The 19,310-nt window shown below is 38.3% G+C and overlaps 1 protein-coding gene across 2 annotated transcripts in view; it reads right to left on the bottom strand.

The window, feature by feature from the left end:
• Positions 1–19,310, bottom strand: part of NALCN (sodium leak channel, non-selective) — a 244,704-nt gene that overhangs the window by 24,416 nt on the left and 200,978 nt on the right. Inside the window, exons 19-28 of one of the 2 annotated variants that reach the window (XM_049815990.1) lie at positions 10,617–10,718; positions 10,108–10,177; positions 8,737–8,828; positions 8,449–8,571; positions 6,158–6,214; positions 5,658–5,778; positions 5,427–5,558; positions 3,455–3,622; positions 2,189–2,293; positions 1,360–1,466 (exon numbers count right to left, since the gene is read on the bottom strand). In XM_049815990.1, coding sequence (XP_049671947.1) covers positions 1,360–1,466; positions 2,189–2,293; positions 3,455–3,622; positions 5,427–5,558; positions 5,658–5,778; positions 6,158–6,214; positions 8,449–8,571; positions 8,737–8,828; positions 10,108–10,177; positions 10,617–10,718 — 1,077 coding nt within the window. The remainder of the gene's footprint in view (positions 1–1,359; positions 1,467–2,188; positions 2,294–3,454; positions 3,623–5,426; positions 5,559–5,657; positions 5,779–6,157; positions 6,215–8,448; positions 8,572–8,736; positions 8,829–10,107; positions 10,178–10,616; positions 10,719–19,310) is intronic. The other variant, XM_049815991.1, reaches the window with a different exon arrangement.

Raw genomic sequence — 19,310 nt, 5'->3', positions numbered from 1 at the left:
AGCAAAACTTACTGAAAGGACATCACATCTTCTTGGCTTTCCTATACCATATACTCTGACCTTTTGTATCAGCTGAGACTCAAGAGGATGCTTCCAGCTGAACATTGAGAGTACCCTCTTTGGGCTAGGTTAGCACATTGCTCTGTCTCTACAATCCCAGACAGAAAATCCAAGGAGCTCAATTAATTTTCAACAATTTGTAAGGTACATAGTTGTATTCCAGAAGAATTATTAAGTGTTTGGTGCTTCTGAAAATCCAACCATTCAGTGAAAAAGAGAGCTCTCTGATGTAGATATTTATTTTAAATGCCGTCCTTATACTGACATCTGGCTCTTGAAAATCTGGCCTGACACAGCCAACAGGTGGTATAAATGTCCTTGTGGTAAAACATTTTTCTGCAATAACAAAGCATTCCCCAAAGTTTACAGTTATGCTGATTAAGACAGTTTTTGCTTATTTCTGGATCAAGCTGAAGAGGATTGAATTTGCTTACTTGAGGAAGAATTTGTCTGAAGCATACAGAAACAAAGACTTCTGCAGATGTCAGAGTTTCACTGACTGTTCAAATCACAGCATATTATTTCATTAGGGTAGGATGGCTGTGAATCTACCACTGCTGGTACATTCTTTATCCTCACACATAGTCAATTAAAATAATTGTGGATGTTAAGCTGATTTTGCAAAATGCCAACCAACTTAAAAATGTAAACAATTAAAAAGAGGGGGTTTTGCCTGTTCAGGTGTTGGGAAATACTAAACAGACTTTAACAGAATACTAACCATAAGCATAACGTTAGCTCTTAAATAATTTTTACTGCACTACTGCACTGGATAGACCACAAAGATTCCCTGCACTGCAAACAGAAAGAAACTGCTAGCTGGCATGGTTGATGGCCATAGAAGAGAAAGGCTGGCTTTAGACATTACTTGCTCATTTATTTTTATGGGTAGCTGTAGGCTGGTTGATTTCCATTTCTTTTTCTTCCCATCTTTTCCTATCTATTCTTACGTTCTGTTGTTGTTGTATGTCTTCATAATAGTACTAAAGAACAATTAAGTGATAATCTTGGTTCAGGACAATAACTCCCACTGTAATACAAATCACATCTAATTCTTATCTTAGTTCAGTACCTATGGGTATTTTTTTTTCTTTTCTGCTTTATCAATAGAACAGCAGCTTAAGTCTGGACAAGTTTCATATATGTGGCTTTTTACTAAATATACCAGAATTCTTACCCTTAATATTTGACTTACAATAAAACCCTTCCATCAGTATTTTAATGCCATGAGATCTGAGCCATTTTCTACAGCAACAGCTGCGTTTTTGAAGATAGATAGGCCAATGTGTAGCAACTCACCAGACTCGTGGCACCCAAAATCCAGGCTTTTTCTCTCCAGGTCTTAACTTCAAATTGAGATTTTTGGAAACACTTACATTTATTCTGAAGATGCCATGACAATCTTCCTATAGTGAAATAAATCACAGTCTAAGATTAAATGACGGTCTGTGAGAGATGCCAAAATGCCAGTATAGACAGCACACTTGCCATGATGGGGAAGCAATGTAAACAGAAATGAAATGTTATTTACAGGTGTGGGATTAATAGTCGTGGACCTTTACCCAAATGAAAAATGCATCTTAGGAAGGATTCAAAAAACCCTTCCCCTTCCAGGACTGAGAGTGCTTTTCATTTTGGAGGACTATCTAGCCTTTCACCTCTTTAGGAAAGACCACTGCTCTCTTTAGGTGATGATGATATTTCTCCTAAACGGAGTAAGAAACACACCTAACCTTCTCCATGTAACCTACATAGCATTCCCAGTGCTTTTGACATCTAGCAGCCTAACCTGGTTTTTAGCTGCTGACCTAGGAATGCAAAAGTGTCATTTTCCATGGTTAATTCCATGTGACATTCAGTCCTTTGCAGAAAATATGGCATGAATTCGACAGCTTTTTCAGACCATCTCGAATATTTGGACTTGCTTAACTTTTTTACATGAAAAGCCAGCCTTACCCCCATTCACTCACTCCTTTATCACCTTTCCCTCCATCATCCTGTTTCTGAACAAGAAAGTGCTCAGTATCTCCATCTCTCATATGATAGCTCTGATTGCCCCACTTGTGTTCCCCAGCAGGCAGAAATGGCACAGCATACTATTATTTTGAAGCAGAAACGCAGTTCTTACCCTAGAGATGATGTGCGGATCATTGCATTTAGCCAGTTTTCCAGCGAACAGCTGCACTCCAAAGCTTGCAAAAACAAGCATTAGTGTCAGCAAAAGAATAGAAACCTGTAAAGATGAAGTTAGACTTGTCAAGCTCTCCTTCAGCAGACTTGAAAAAGGGGGACAGATCCTTCCGTGAACTGTGGGGAGGATTGTTTTGTTGCACAAACCCGGAGATACGGCTTTCGTGACAGACATGGTACTTTAGGTTCTATTCCAGTAACCAGGTGCTGTGTTAATATTATTATTAACATAGCATCTAAGAATTGTAGATAAGGATCAAAGCTTTCTTACATTCAGTGTATCACCTTGCTAAATTCTGTACACATAAGAATTGCCATTCACTTTAAAGAGAACTCTTCAAGTACTTAAATACATGCTGCTTCTGTTTTGCTGAATCAGGCTTTACTAATTAATCTGAGTAAGCCATTGTTAGAAATTTAATTACAGGATAGCTACAATAAAGATATACATGAGCAAATTATGATGTAAATATCTTTAATAGAATATAGTATCTATGAAATGCTAACTAGCTTTATACTTTTTGTCCTTGCCTCTATTTCTGTCTGCAAATATTTTGTAGCTTAGCTTTTTATGACAACCTGACCTAATACAGCATTCTGTTAAGGAACAAAATATCTGTTGTTTAGGCTGACAAATCTCACATAGGATCCCAAGACAATAGATTAGGTTCTGATCAAGCAGTCACAGACTCCGTTATTGTTATTGTTACTGTAAGTACATAATCATGATCGTAATAATAACAACAACATAACAATGAGATACAGATCTGTGATGAACAACCGTATTGTCTCTGCTTGCCTCTCAAAAAACTTGGAGGTAGAGACCTTCAGCTTGGAAATCAGGTCTACTTTGTTCTTACAGAGCTGCCATACCCTACTTTTTATCTTCCTTCTCTAACTAGAACTGTGAATAAGGGTAGATTTTATTTCAGTAGTCTTTCTATGTAATTATGGCAAAATATATGCTGAACAAATAATATAATTTATAAAATAATTATTACAGCAGCTTTATTCAGTATAAATGTAAATGAGTTATATTCCTAATTTTCAACCTGTTCTGTGGTCATCTGCAGCGGTAGCTACAATGAAAAGTAAACAGACAACAATGGAGAAAAGATTAGAAAACATAAACATTATAGCAAAATGGTAACTTATTACTCCTCCATATCTTCTTTTTAACAAGAACAAAATAACAGGCACATACCAAAAAGATTTCCTTAAAGCCACTAAACAGCTCTCGCACCACTTTCCTCATCTGAGGCACCAGTTTGAAAATTCGAAGAGGTCGGAGGCAGCGGAGTACCATTAAGAGCTGAGCTCCGGATTTGGCAGGGACGTTCTGAGGCATCCAGCACAGGAATATCAAACTCACCTTGAGGAGACAGGGCAGAAAAAGGCAAAGAAGGATGAGGCTTACAATGTCTTACTTGACATAGGCACAGCACAAAAGATCAATAAACCCTTCTCTTCCTTAAAATTAAAAGGAAGATTAAGGCAAAAAAAGCCCTCTTTAGGAAAAGGACTTGGATCTCCTGTGCCCTGGATGATTGTCCTAACTAATGGGCATCAGCTTCAGTCTCTGTCTTCCTCTGACTCAAAATCTGTTTTATTCTTTTCAGCAGATGGAAAAAGGGGGAAAGCAGAAATCAAATTGCCTGATTCAGAGCAGGGACACAAACTGTATTCTTGGAGCAGACAGCATCATCTCCCTCCCCACTTCTCATTTCAAACACAGATTCTACCCTGAAACTGAAATATCTTCACCTGGAAAGTGCTTTAACAGTTTCCTCACCAGTTTTTTCCTACCACTTTGTTACAGGTAAAAGTAGTTTTGTCACTGTGTGGTTTTATCACAGAAATATTATCCATTTGAAAGAGTTTTCAAACAGCATAGTTGTGTCTTGTAGCCTGAACAATCTCTGTCAGATCGTTATTGATTATAAAGTCTGTTAATTACTTCTTATTTTTTAAAAACTATTTATAAAGCCAATGTTATTATAGGGGGACAGAGGTGAGAGTGTTACAAAGAAGTTAAGTGCACAAAAAATGGAGAATCAAGCTGATACCACCAATATGAGGTAAAACATAATATGATTTGTTAAAAACAGCAGTGGTAAAAGACAGCCGCCTCACCAAAAAAAGATTTTCCAGTGCTGGTGACTTTCTTCCATATTATTTTAAGACCATCACAGGCAGAGTTGGAATATCCAACATACACTACCTAAATTTTCCTTCAGACAAGCAGAGGGATTCAGAGGGATTTCAAGAAACTAATGCACATACTGATTATGCATACTACAGTGGGAGTTTTGTATAAGTATGCATATTTTTATTTATGCTAACAATGGAATCTTTGATATAAATTGATCGTGACAAATTTTATGCAGCACATCTGTCTGGTGGATTAATCTCTGAAAGATTTAATCTAAATCCATCAAAGCCATTTTGCTTAGTAATTTCTTCAGTTAGAAAATATTTCATACTGTATTATACTGAGCACTGTTTTTGACACATTCTGTGGTGTTTATTGTCATATGTGAAGAGGAAATGGACTCCTTTCTCTTGTATTTGAATGGAATGTAAGAAATTTTGGGGGGGACAAAGAAAACAGTAGAACAATTTTTTTTTTCCTGAGAACCACTACTGATAGGTATGGAATATAGAACAATGTTGCTTTGCTTTCTTTCTGCTATAGCAACACCAACAACAAGGATGCGCGCTTCTGTCAAATGGTAGAGGCTTTTGAAACACCTTCTATAAAGCAGCAGAACTGTCAAGAGGGAAGGAAGCAATGCATGGCTAAGAAACAGCTAAAATAAAGATTCTCCTGCATAAAAATGCTGATGCAAGGTCAGAGATCTCAAGCTTACTTTGGAATGAAATCAGGTCTGATACTTAAAACGTAAATAAACAATTAAAAGGGGCAATGCAATGGCCCTAGACTAAATTACCAGGAGCTTAGCACCTGTTGGTGTATTTTTAGATGTCTAAACATGTATTTGTACACATAACTGACAGGAGTGCACATGAAAACAGTGGCGTTTGTACACATATTACACTACTGCATTTACATCAGGGTGCAGAGCCAAACTTTTTAACATTACCAAACGTTTATCTATCCAAACATATCAAAATTAAGAACGCAACACAAACCTCCCATAAATACAAAAACTTACAAGATATATAAATATATCCATAACTCCTCCAAAGTCCCTGATGACAGCTGTTGGTGTAAAAAACAAGCCATCTGCCATAATCTTCAGATTAAGCTCAATGCTCATGAATATTACAAAAACATATTCAGCAATCTGAAAGTCAAAGCAGAGAAGAGTCATAATTTAGGAATAGGCAGTGGAGAAAACCAAGGTGAGTGTGCTTCATTAAATGTAATGATTCAGTGACAGTACCTGGAGTGTTGGAGCATGCATAACTCTTCTAAAGGGGGATTCAAACATCATGGAAATGCAGGAGCATATAGTAACAATGATCATGACCCAGTCCAGGTAAGTAACCAAACCCAGCAAGTCACTGCGAACAATACATAAGGATAACCATTACAGAAGTGTCGAGTGCTGTGTCACTTGTATTGTGTCTACACCACAGTTAAGTGCTTTCCTATGAAAAATAAATTAAGCTGAGGAGTGTCAAAGATTTCAATATTTCAGAAATGGGTAGTAGAACTAGGGAAGTTACATGCAAGTGAAGAAGAAAAGTCTGATAAAAAAAATCCTCTTCCTATTCATCCTTCTCCCCAAACAACTCCATGGAAAGAAAAACCTTTTTTTTTGGGGAAAAAAAAAGAAACACGCATGTGCATGCACACATACACACATACATGCATGTGTGTGCTGACACAATTATACTGCAGGCTTATGTGACCAAGCAAAGTTACTTTTGCAGTGCTTACTAAAGCTGATGGTATTTGGTATTTTTCACAGCTCCAGTAACAGGATCTGTTTTAGAACTAAAAAAAGAAGAAAAGATAAAGTCATTTACATTTTATTTTAGTCAGCATTATAATTATACCATGCATCCATCACCTCAAAGTAATTTATACCCAAAATCAAAGCTACATTTTATCTTGGCTTAATTTTAAATGTCTGTATAAGTTTCACTTAATTCTATGCAATTTTAGTCACATTATCAACACAGCTAGTACCACTTTAATTCATGGCCTACCTGTAATTTGTCTAACGATTCTTTAAACTGCTGTTTTCTGGCGTCTTGCTTTTGTAAGCAAGGACTTAACTTTGTGTTTTGTTTGAGGATGGGGTGGGAATAACTTGCTACTGAATTTTATGTTCCAAAGTGCTTCCTCAGTTCTTTCCTTTTACTTCAAAACCTCTTGGACCCTATCCTCAGTTGACACACACAAAAATGTTTCCACAAGCTCTATTTCTTTTATTACTTCTTCGATTATTTTCTGATGAATATTTCTAGATTCTCCATATCTGAATTTTCCTATGAAATTGCTGTGCTTCACCTACCATATCCAAACACCCATTAGGCAGCCAGAGAGAGTGAGAACCACTCTATAAGTAACAAACTCATATCTAGGTGACACGAATTGTGTTCTTGCTCCAGCAATTATTTAGCTTTATTATACAAAACAGAAGCAAATCATGCCAAGACAGGATCTGCGCTGAGGTATCCATATTACATGTGAGGGCTCTAGCCATTGGGATGTGAAATTGCCATCACTTCCTTGTGAGCTAAAAGTGAAAAAAGGACTGACCTGACTTGAGGCTTTACCACCAGAAGAGATTTCATGGTTATGAAGTACAAGAATGCAAGATGCACACAAGGACAACAAGAGGCATCTTCAGCAGGCCAGGTTCACCCACTTACACCAGTCAGTATACAGAATATACTGGGTTTGGTGCATTCCCACTGAACCCACTGACTTTTGGGTCTTCTTAAGATCATACCTCTTCCCCACATTGTATATAGTGGCATTCCTCAGCCTTTTTTACTAGAAGAAAATATGTATCCTATCAGTTTGGAAAACATATCTAGAATATCTTACTTGGCAAGCTGGGTGGGACAATGAATAAAGTAGGTAGGATTTAAATAAATGAAAAAATGACTGTTTAACAAAATCAGTTTACTTTTGTAATTGCAAACATTTTAATTAAACTCTTGATAATATAAATACGCTGTCACCCTCAGGCACTCCACAATGCTAAGAGGCGCTGACATGTATTTGACAAGTGGATTGGAATGCATGTTTGTGTGTTTTGTTTTGCTGTTTTAATTTGCAACTGCTTCACGGACCAGTGAACCGCATTTAAGTTAGCAGTTGCATAGAAAAGTAGGCACTTAACTCAAAGCTGTGCTTCTACATAGATGGCAGAACACTTAAATACGGGTATTGTAAAACTGAGTATCTAACCTTCCTGTTGTTCTACCTAGAAGTAATTTGTTGATGTGCTCAGAGAAAATCAATAATAAAGCAGGTGCTGAAACCAGGTCTTCCAAGTGCCAAGCTCATAGCCTCCAGCTATCTTCTGTCTTATGCTGGCTGTTTGCAAGGCGACATGCATTAACCCTCTAAAATCAGGGTGCTAACCACAGACAGAGGTTTTAAAGAAGAGTTATAAGATGATTTTGTATCAGGCTGCTTGTACATAGATCTGTATCTGCCACGCTTGCATACACCTACAGTTTGGTTACTGAGTCTTCCTGGTTTTCACCTCGTCTCAGCTTTTCTCCTTTTACCTCCCACAGCTGAATACCTCCCCATCCCATCCTGGGTCTCTAATTATGGGCCAAGGAGTCTTCGGGTCAGCATAGGTGGGATTCATTTCTCTTCACCTTTTTCTATTTGAGTAACTGTTGGTGTATAAAGACTTCCCGCCTTACGATGAGGAATAGGAAGGGAACAGCAAGTGCGCTCCCTAGGGTCTATAAATGGGAGTATAAAACATTACCCTTTCCTCTCAGTTCACGCCTGCAGTTTCCCCACAGTCTTGTCCCATCTCAGCATCGCAGACTGCTCAAACATCTCTGCCCTTACACAGCATTTTATTGCTTCCTTTCTTCCAACAGCAAGACTATACCATAGGCAACTGACTGCCAGCTCGTGTGGGGACCACATTATATGCAGTTTTCCTTTCAAAATAAAAGTTAGACCTAGATTTCTGAGGACATGAAAGTAAATACTTGTTGGAACCAATTCTTGATATGGAATAAACTTACGCATTGAAGCGAGCTCGTACCACCACTCGGCAGAAATTCCTGAATCTGTGCTCACGACCAACTATGAAAAGTGGTTTATCAAAATATGGATGATTCTCTCGCAGCTCCTCTTCTTGGACTTTCCTTTTGAATGATAGAATGTAAATTATTAAGTGATATGCATTATACCTGGTAAAAATATCCCCTACGCTTCGTTCTTTTTTCATCATGACTCTCAATACTTTTTACTTCATACAGAGAATCCTTAATAAGGAAAAGGGTGCATGCAGACTTTTGATTTTTAAATACCTTTTCATTTCAGCTTGTTCTTTTTTTTCTTGGATCATCTTTATCTCACTGTCTTCTCTCTGTGCATTTCTGTATCTCACTGTGTTGGAGTGCTAGAAGCAAAATGATTCCTTTTAAATGAGGTCTGTGGGTTGTTGTTTTCTAATGTTTCAGATGAAAGCAAGATACGGTATTTTACATGGAAAGATTCAAATGAAAAATCTTTATTTCCAAATGCACCGCACGTCTACTCAGTCAAGCATATTGTACAGTACCTTCTATCTACAGCACAAGACTGCTTATTTTCATCAAGGTTAATTTCAGTTTTAATTTCATGCGTGAAGTCCCATCCAATGCAACTTTTAACTTTAAAAGCAAAGGTCCTGTAAGCTCATCCGACCTCTCTGAACTGGAATGAATACTATCAAAGTTACTAAGGGCAAAGACTGGGAAAGAAAAGACTTCAGACACCCTCTCAGCTTCTCAAGCCTGCTGCACGTGAGGCCAGGCAGCGAGTTCTGTAGAATGTACAGGTAGTGACTGGTGAGGGCAGGGAGGGGGAGAGGGAGGGAAGACGTTGTCTGAGCTTATCCAGCAGAGGGTACAATCACTATTACTATTCAGTTAAATGGGTCTTTGGACCACTCCTGGAGGGGAAATGCTGGGTGTTACCCCTACTATTGGACACAAACAAAGCCACATCTGCTTTAAAAGATTATTTACCTATAGTTTCTTTCTACCACCATACAGGGCAATTCATTAATTATTTCTTATTAAGTTGTTTTTAAGTATGAAGCACATCTTGAAAATGACTGTCATAGTTTGGAAATGGAGGGACTAATATTGCCCCTTGAATTGTCATAGTTGCAGAGATCCACAGAATATCATTATGAATTTGCAGAAGTGAAAATGCACTTAATTGTGTGAAACTATACCACAGTGAAATCCGTGATTACTGTTCTCCCTTTTAGTGTTTGTCCTTTTGTCTGACAGTTCTCCTGTTTGAAAAATATTGTTAAGCTTCCATCAGAAATTTTGAAGTGCTGTTTTGCCGGCCTGAGTGATTTGCGTAATTCCAGAGTAAGGCTTTTTAAGGTATCCTGGGTAGCAATTGTTGTGTTCCTAATGTAGTGTCTACAGCTTCAGTGAATCTCTCTCAGCAAGTGTTTCAAAACCAGCAAGTCTATCAGTGAAGTAACCATGTCAATTAGTTTGAGGATAATTGTAATGCAGTTACAGCATTTGTTTTATGATTTCCTTTCAAGATTTCAAAAGATAAATTGTAAACAAGGTCATAAATAGACATTAATCTTACAGAACTATTTATTATGTAGTACATATTCTTATTTCTTATATTCTCAAATTGAAACTGTCATTTCTACGAGGACTTACATCTTGAGTCAATGTTTCAAGAGATTTTCCTCTGCTGATTCGCTGGCTGTTGGAACCATGTCTCAGTGACCTGAAACAATCATAATCAATTTAATGATACATCTCAGGATGAAATTTTGACCTTTATAGGGTGGCCATTATAAAGCACTGCTCTCCAGCCACCCAATATATCAAATTCTTATAATTTTTCTCTTGCTAACATCAGAAGCTTATATGTTCTTCAATTGTTTTCAATCCGGTCTAACATAAGCCAATTTCTTTCCTTCTGATCTTTAAATTGATAGCTTTGTAGTCAGCGAAGGAAATGACATTTGAAATAAAAAGGCATTTTTTTCCATTTATACAGTACAATGAATTTTGTTATGGTTACAATGAAGAATGTAGAATTCAGTTCTTTGTACAAGTAAGTAATTTCAGTTTTTCACACGTTAGGTATTGCTCAAATTTAATTCTTTTCATGACCTTTATTTTAAGAGTATTTTTAAACCATCCCTTCTGTCCATGTTTACCTGCGTTCTTGTCGTATATGATGCTGGACACTAAGTATTGACCTTTCCTTTGCAGGCTGCCCCTCAAAGGATCCGCTCAGCATGCGTTGTCTAGTGCAGGCCCTACAAAGAAATATAATGATGATGATACAGAGTTTTCAGTATAAATGATAATTTCTGAGGTAGTGCGTTCAGAGATGTCAGCTTGGCTTTCTGCGAAGCAAGTGCACAGCTTAGCAGACAATAGCAATAAAACAGCAATGGCCTTTCCATGAAAACTTATTTCCAAGGCAATGGTCCTCACTCTGCAACATAACTGGTCATCTGATGAACCTTCTCCATGCCTTAGCAAGGGCCATCTTTGAGTTTTTGATCAGAATTTATGGTCCCTCAAGACTTCACTAAGTGTGAAAAGAGTCAGGCAATGCACTAATCATCAGTAAACTCAGCTTCTCAGCAATAAAGAAGGGAATAGTACAAGTACAGCTGTCATTTTAGGGCAGCTCCCTTTCAGGGTTGTACGTGGCAAAATATTTATGTGCACACTCAAGACTTACAGAATATCTTTGAGTGTTCTTCTACATAACTGGGACCATACACGGTTTGAAATGAAATCTGCACATTGCTGATATCCTGTAATAAATGTCAGCTCTCTGGGACTGCATTGAACTTGCAGCATTTTGTTGTGTGGTTTTTTTCACTTGTTTGCTCATTTGCTTCACTTTGCTTCTGCTGAATCTTGGCAAACACATTTTACATTTTACATATTTTGGCAGAAATTAGTATTTGTTGGTTAGTAAGTGTGCTACAGTTAAAGTGTGCATATCTTTATTTTGATGGCTACGGTGAAATGGATTTGCTTAAGAAAAAGAGACGTTTCCACTAAAAGAGCTGACAAATTCTCCGATGGCTGAGAAATGGAATTTCAACATTGGAAAAATATTTTAACTTTCCAGGAATGCTGCAATTTTAAGTTTACACAGTGCCTGCCTTATTGCTCATTTTGCGTTATGCAACCGTTCAGAAAAACACAAGACCCAACTGGTAATATTTAGTACTTTTTAATGAACAGAGTCTCCATTTTTTTTGAAAACATGAAAAAAACTACATGCTACTGGAGTAACCACTCTATTCACCAGTCTACAGTAAGGCTTAGATAAATGCTATCCTTGGCAGCATGGGATGATCACGCTTGACGGCAAAAGGTATCCCAGGCATGTTCTTTCCCCATTATGACTTTGGTTTTCACTCTTCTCCACTATTTCTTGTTCTTTTAGATTTGAACACATAAATGATATGAGTAGGGATCCAAAGTGAGATCTGGAACAAAAATGAGAAGCTTAGAATGCTTGTCAGTGTCATCATTGCCAATCATACTAGCATGCTAGAAAAATGTATTGTGCTACACTTGTTAGAGAAGGCATTAGGTTACACTACACTGAACTGAAGCATCATGCTGTTTAAGAAAATTACTATATGTCTTATAAAACACAGCTCATCTTAGCCAAATCATGAACATTTTAATACCAATGGATTTTAAGCATTATATTATGGGGGATGATACTACACAACACTGTCAGAAGACAACAGAGATATCATTTGAACACCTGTGCAATTTTCTTGTAAAAAAAAAAAAAAAGATAGAAATTATGTCCTAAAAATAGATCCATTAAAACGACAATCTGTTTTTTTCCCAGCAGAGACAATGGGAAGGAAGTTCTGGGGCCTGACTTCTGTACAGAGGTTTCTTGCTGTGACAAGGAGGGTAATTTATCTTTTTTTTTCCCTGTAAATATAAATTATTGTGCTCTGTTTTTAACAGCTAGAAATGATTTTCTTGACATCAAGAAGTGACTTGCACATGAACTTTTCATGTCCTTGTACACAAGTTACTTGAATATCAGGTTACATAAACTCTTAGTGTCCATAATAAAAGAGAACAGTAAATGCTCAAGCAATAGATTCTTTACCTGACTAATGAACAAGATGGCTTATTTGTTTATTAATGGTGTAATAAAATACACTTAGCCATATACTACACAGAATAGGCATTCATAAAGGGTAACACCTGTAGAAAGACTGTTAGGATTGTCTATGATCTCTGCCTAAGTTAGATTCCTAAATCCACATTTAGAATTTATATCCATTGCCTCATTTTCAGTAACTCTGGAAGCCCTGCAGCTCCTACTGAAGTCAACAGAGAAATTATATAATGAGATGCCAGTTGTAGAGCACAGAGATCAGAAATAACTGCAAAGAAACTTTTTATATTTTCAGAGACAAAGATGCTGGTGCTGAAAAGGCCATGGCTACTTTGACAGCCTCTCTCCCAGCATTCTCCACTTGATGGGAATTAGTGTCTTAATCTTCCTTGTATTAATTCTTAGTAAAAGCCATGCTTTGTTATCATTTTGACTCAGGCGCTGGGTATTTTTCAGCTGTTAGACACCTAGAGTTGCAGATCTTTGGGGACTTTTGAAAAAGAAGGCAGATGCCATGAAGTTTTCAGATTTGCATAGCTGTCAATCTCAAAATCTACAACAACATTTGTTTTCTTATTGTAGGCACCTACGCTTGCGTGCTTACTATCAGTGCCTGCATGTGAGCCATGTTTCCAGGCTTCCCTCATAATCAGTGGAGACGTAGGACTCCATTAAATTGGTTGTACAGAGGTGGCCAGTGCCACCTGCCATGCCTTGGAGTATTTTGCCTTGCTTCCAGCTGCTGTTTCAGATGTTCCCTTCATCTCATACATTACTAGATGTCCATATGTGGACAACTTCATTGAACACTTTGTCAATTAATTCAATTAATAATGTTTGGAAGCTATTCTAATAATCATGTAGTGGGCATCTAAAGTCAATGCAGTCAGCTAAAGATCTCACTGGGCTCCACTGCCTGTATTGACTAGACTTTTGTCACCTAGATGATAGACAGGTCATCATGTAGCTCACAGGCAGATCTGGTTGTCTGGAGGTGAATCCCACACCTAGGACAATCACTGTGCCACAGTGTTAAAAAGTTTAGTCCTACATAGTTTGCAAATTGGAGTTGAAAAACATTAATTTTTTCTTGACCTGACAGATTTTCACGTAACTGTAGCTGGTCAGAATCTTTTGGCCTTTCTTTGAACAATGCAGTCAAAATTACTTTTTTTTTTTGTAAAACTGTCCTTTCCATCTTCTTATACCACCTCTATGAAATACTAGATAGGTTCATGTTCACTTCTGGTAGAATGTGGAAATTATGAAGCAAAGGAGAAGAGACAAGAAATATGTCAAGCTTCTTGACTTCGTACTCACCTTGCAGAACTCTGAACACAGTCCAGTAGCTGCGAAGTACATGCACCAAATTTGCCTTGAAAAGCACAAATGTAAAAAAATATCCTGAAAAAGAAAATGTGATTTGGTAGGTTATCAGGAATCCAGGCTACAGGTGAAGACCATACAGACCAATACAATTAGTGGGATACAAAGTAGTTTGTACTACCTGTGAACAATATGAGGTCCAAACTTCTGAAGTCCTTCAAACTATTTCATGCTTTAGAACCCCTGAAAAATAAGTAGTGAAGAGAGTGTTCAAGTAAAATTCTTTGAGCTAATGTAAAATGTTAAAAGCTTTGATCAATACTTCAAAGTACTATACCTTTAATGAGGTCTCTTGCAGAGGGTATGCATACGGCTCACGCTTTGACTTTTTAGGGATGCATCCTTTCCACAAGTGTTTACTCATCTTCTTGCATTCCAGTGTAACACCAATTTGTTGGGTTTCGTTATTATTTTAATGAGTGAATACTTACGTAGTAACTGCAGCAACTGCATATCTTACGATGTACTTTTGTTCTTGTTCTCCCTGAAACGTGCTCACAGTGAAGTCTTAGCAGTGTGGTACACTTCAGTAAAACACTCAATTATCAGCCTCATTCAGCATTGTTTTCACTAAGCCTCTCTATCCTTACTAAGTCTTTCTATGCTCTCATTATACTTCCATTTAATTTGGAATATATGGTTAAATGTGACCACCTAAGATTCATGGTGAATCCACCCGATAGGTGTTCTAGTGTTTCTCTTTTGAATCTATAAACTTAATTCAATAAGGCATTGTTTGAATTGTAAGCAAAATGCACATTTTCACCACAGCTACACTACTGTTCTTTGGGGAAAATATACTATTTTTTAAACAAATCTGAATTTGGCTGGTAAAATAAAATGAATTATTAATGCAACTTGGATAATTCATGGTTTTTCTTTTCCATGTTTTTTCTTGTTTCCTTCCAATGTCTCTAAAGGAAAAAACAAATAGTCACTTATTTTCTTTAGTGTCTGCTCAGTCTGTTGAACTATGGTAGCATACTTTCTTTCCTTTAGCCATTTTGTATTCTCTTTGTCATTCTTGCCTTGCTGTTTCAGCTTCTCCTCTACCTGACGTTTGTATAATAATTATGTTCCTTGGATTATAGAAGAATTGATAAAATCAATGGAGAAAAAGGAACCGCAAGTGGCCAACTAGTCTATCACCTCTCTCAAAGCACGATCAATGATATCTACACTATTCTGGGCTGGTATTTGTCTAACTTCCTTTTCCATACCTGCAGTGTTGGAGACTCCACAGCCCACTAAATCTACTTTACAACAATGCTTTACAGTGATCTGTAACATGGTGGTCACTTGGCATAAACCCCATAAAACAGAGTAACTTCTTACCAATGGATATGTGAATTCCAGTATTTCCTTCTTTTTGTCTCTGCAGGAGGCAGGTGAAATCCAATGATGTCATACGCGTGTGGAGATTTAAGAAGATGGTGACTAAATCTGGATTTTGCTCCTGATGACAACATTCATCAGCTGAACTCAACTATAGTATTTGTTCTGAGAACTACATGGTATCAAAGCCTGGCACCTCATAAGATGAGCTTACCTGGAACATTTGTTCTAAGAAATGCATGGTATCAAAGCCTCACAATTATGAAGAAAGAAATCATACTCTTAAGAGAGAAAACACAGAATATATACAACGAAAGTTGCTGTAAGTGATTTAGAACTGATTAATACAAGTCAGTTATTTAATGCAGGCAAATTTCTAATACAGGATACTGAAGGTACGCCTTCTATGATCATAGAATCATAGAATCATTTAGGTTGGAAAAGACCTTTAAGATCATCGAGTCCACATGCAAACAACACGGCCAAGTCCACCACTAAACCATGTCCCTAAGCACCAATTATACATGTCTTTTAAATACCTCCAGGGATGTTCATAACCTCATGACATCCTTGTAGTCCTTCTGAGTTGCCTGCCCCTTCTTCCAAAGGTCATAAACTCTCCTTTTTTTCCCTGAGTTCCAGCCAAAGCTTTCTGTTCAGCCAGGCCAGTCTTCTTCCCCACCAGCTCCTCTTTCGGCACATGGGGACAGCCTGCTTCTGCGCCTTTAGGATTTCCATCTTGAAGAATGTCCAGCCTTCCTGGACTCCTTTGCCCTTCAGGGCTGCCTCCCAAGGGATTCTGTCAACCAGGCTCCTAAACTGCCCAAAGTCTGACCTCCAGAAGTCTAAGGTATCAGTTCTGCTGACCCCCCTCCTTCCTTCTACAAGAATTGAAAATTCTATCATTTTGTGATTGCTATGTCCAAGATGGGCTCCAACCATCACATCACCCACAAGTCCTTCTCTGTTCACAAACAACAGCTCCAGTGGGACACCCTCCCTAGCTGGCTCATTCAGCAACTGCGTCAGGAATTTTTCTTCCACACACTCCAGGAAACTCCTGGACCGTTTCCTCTCTGCTGTACTGTATTTCCAGCAGACATCTGCTAAGTTCAAGTCCCCTATGAGAACAAGGGCTATCGATTGTGGTACTTCTCCCAGCTGCTTATAGAATATTTAATCTGCCTCTTCATCCTGGTTGGGTGGTCTGTAACAGACTCCCACCATGATATCTGCCTCGTTGGCCTTCTCCCTGATTCTTATGCATAAACACTCAACCCTATCATCACCATCACCAAGATGAAACAATTGGCTATGTGGACAAGTGAAAAGCAGTGTTTGACACACTGAATGGTAAAGCATTAAACCAGAAGGACCCTGCTAAACTTGAAGACTGAGTCAGCAAAAGCTTCACGAAGTTGGACAACAAAATGTGCAAAGTTTCATACCTGGTGCAGAATAGCTCCATGCGGCCATGCAGGCTGTGGAAAAGGATGTGGGAGTTACATTGGGCACTGGGTCTGGATGGGATGGAGTTACCTGTGTGATAACTGGATGAATGTGTTCCTGCTATCAATAAGGCAAACTGACTACTATATTAAGGAGGAGTGTAGCCAGCAGATTGAGGGAAGTTATTATCCCTCCTCTACTCAGAGCTGGAGAGGCTGCACTTGGGACACACTTTTGGGTACTTCAAAAGGATTGTTGAAACACAGGAGCAGGTACAAGTGGTCAATGGCCAACAACACATGATCTCCAGGGAGACTTGAGAAAGCTGGGCTTGTTTACTTTGGTGAAGAGGAGGTTAGAACATGGAACTAAACTCTTGTTACTGTGAGACGACAGAGTAGTGAGCAACGGCCAGAAACAGTGGCTTGGAGGGTTCAGAATGTGCACCAGAAAACCCTCTCTCAAGGTAACACAGCGCTGTAACCAGAGAAGGTGAAGATGCAAAGCTGATCTCATCCAGGGTTAGCAATAGTCCTACTTGAGGTGGGCAGTTGGACAACATGGCCTCTGAAGTTCCCTTCCGACTTATATGTCTATGTTCCTGTGATAACCAAACTAATGAAAATGCTTGCTCATACTCTTATGAGAGGTGGTGTATTATACTACTGAATTAGTGTCCAGAAAGAATTTATTTGGACATTAACTTCATAACTTTCCTAGAAGCACAGAGAATCTTGTTTCTTGCTTATTCTAATATTAAAAAAAAAAAAAATCACTGTATTTTGCACAAATACTTGTATGAACAGTCTGAATTACCTTCTAGCATATTAGGAAATTAGTAGAACTGGATACTTAATTCAAGCAATTCTTCTTTTTTTTTTTCCCCCCCCAAGATGCACTTATGGCTGTCTCAGTTTCAAACATAAGTGACATGCACTTCACTCAGTTAGCTGTTTATGAAAGTGAAAGTTCCACTTAAGCATCAGCTATGTTATTCCCTCAGACCCAGTAAATGCATCAGAGAAATCTTGACTAGCACAGTGAAAATATTATTGCATACCCCTAGCATAAGTTTAAAGTTTGACTATAGCATCAGCTGTAATGAAAAGCAAATAAAAAGCTGCCCATTTTAAAAATGTTAGTTTCCCAAACTGTTACAATATATATTTTATAATGAGTTTTTTGTGATTCTGCCAAGTTTGATTTTCTTACTGACAGACCAGAGAACTTTTAAGTTATTCCTTGTATTTTATAAAATAAGGGCATAAACCCTTATGTGAGCAAGCACTGGTGCAGGTTGCCTAGAGAGATTATGGCGTCTCCATCCTTGGAGATATTCAAAAGCCATCTGGACATGGTCCTAGGCAACTGGCTCTGGGTGGCCCTGCTTGAGCAGGGAGGTTGGACCAGATGACCTCCAGAGGTCCCTTCCAACCTCAACCATTCTGTGATTCTGTGAAGCATGGCTTAATAGACACGAGAATCAGGTTCTCCACTACTGATACTTTGATTATAGTTTGGACTACGTGAGACTACTTTTAATTTGCTCAGTTCCCACACCATTCTGTGCTGTTTACAACTTAGCCTCATCACTGGACTGGTTTATCCACATTTTGACTGGACCTTCTCCACCCTCTCTACTTCAGAAAGCCAGTGGGACTAATAAAGGACCAGACGCCCATTCTTAGGTAATGATCCCACAAGGAATGAGGATCGCAAGAACCACAGGCACAAAACTTGCTTGAAGACAAAAAGCAATGCTCACAGCAAGACAGAGTAAGACAAAAGTGGGAAAAACTGAAGATACGCAGGAAGAATTAAATTTGCTAGAAGTGGTTATTGCTGCTGAGAGAAATGCATGATAATTTTCAGAAAGAAACTGAGCTGTTTGTAATTCAGAGGCACTACTAAATGCAATCGTGTTTTGAAAAATTTGTTCTAACTGTCTGTAACTCATTTTTATTTTGTTTCATTTTCCTCAGAAGGGTGAAGTCCCCACCTCAGAATGGATTTATGTGAAGAGTTAAGCCTCTCTGTGCTCTTACACTGGCAGGGATGATACAAATCACTGGTCAAAGTACCCAGGACAGTAGTTGCTACATCCTTGACTCTGTTCCCAGGACTAACTGCACCAAGACCTCAAGGGGGCAAGGTGAAGGTTGGTTTCCAACCAAGGATCTTCAGAAAATAGATAGTTCCCCTGGAGCACAGTAAGAAAGCTGCAGGAAAATTAAGAGACCAGAGACCTCCATTTTGCTGCATAATGTTACATTAGATGAGCAGGCGAGATGCCTGGGAGTACGAACTCTCTCTCTGGGTGGTTGAGGGCTATGTATGCCCTTCTTTCTCTTGCTGGGGAAGAAGATGTCAAGCTGCAGTTTAGTATATAAAGGGAAAAAGATGGTTTAGATAGACGAAGACGCACAAGAGAGACGTAAAGGTATCTGTGTGTAATGCATATTCCTTCTAAGTGGTTGGTTACGCTGAAACATTCAGAATTTGATTAAAATACAATTTGACAAGGTTTAAATAGTAGGGGGAGAAAGGCAAGAGGTGGACTTAA

Source organism: Accipiter gentilis, chromosome 13, assembly GCF_929443795.1.
Source record: "Accipiter gentilis chromosome 13, bAccGen1.1, whole genome shotgun sequence".
Classification (NCBI taxonomy): domain Eukaryota; kingdom Metazoa; phylum Chordata; class Aves; order Accipitriformes; family Accipitridae; genus Astur; species Astur gentilis.
This window is presented reverse-complemented; position numbering and strand designations above follow the sequence as displayed.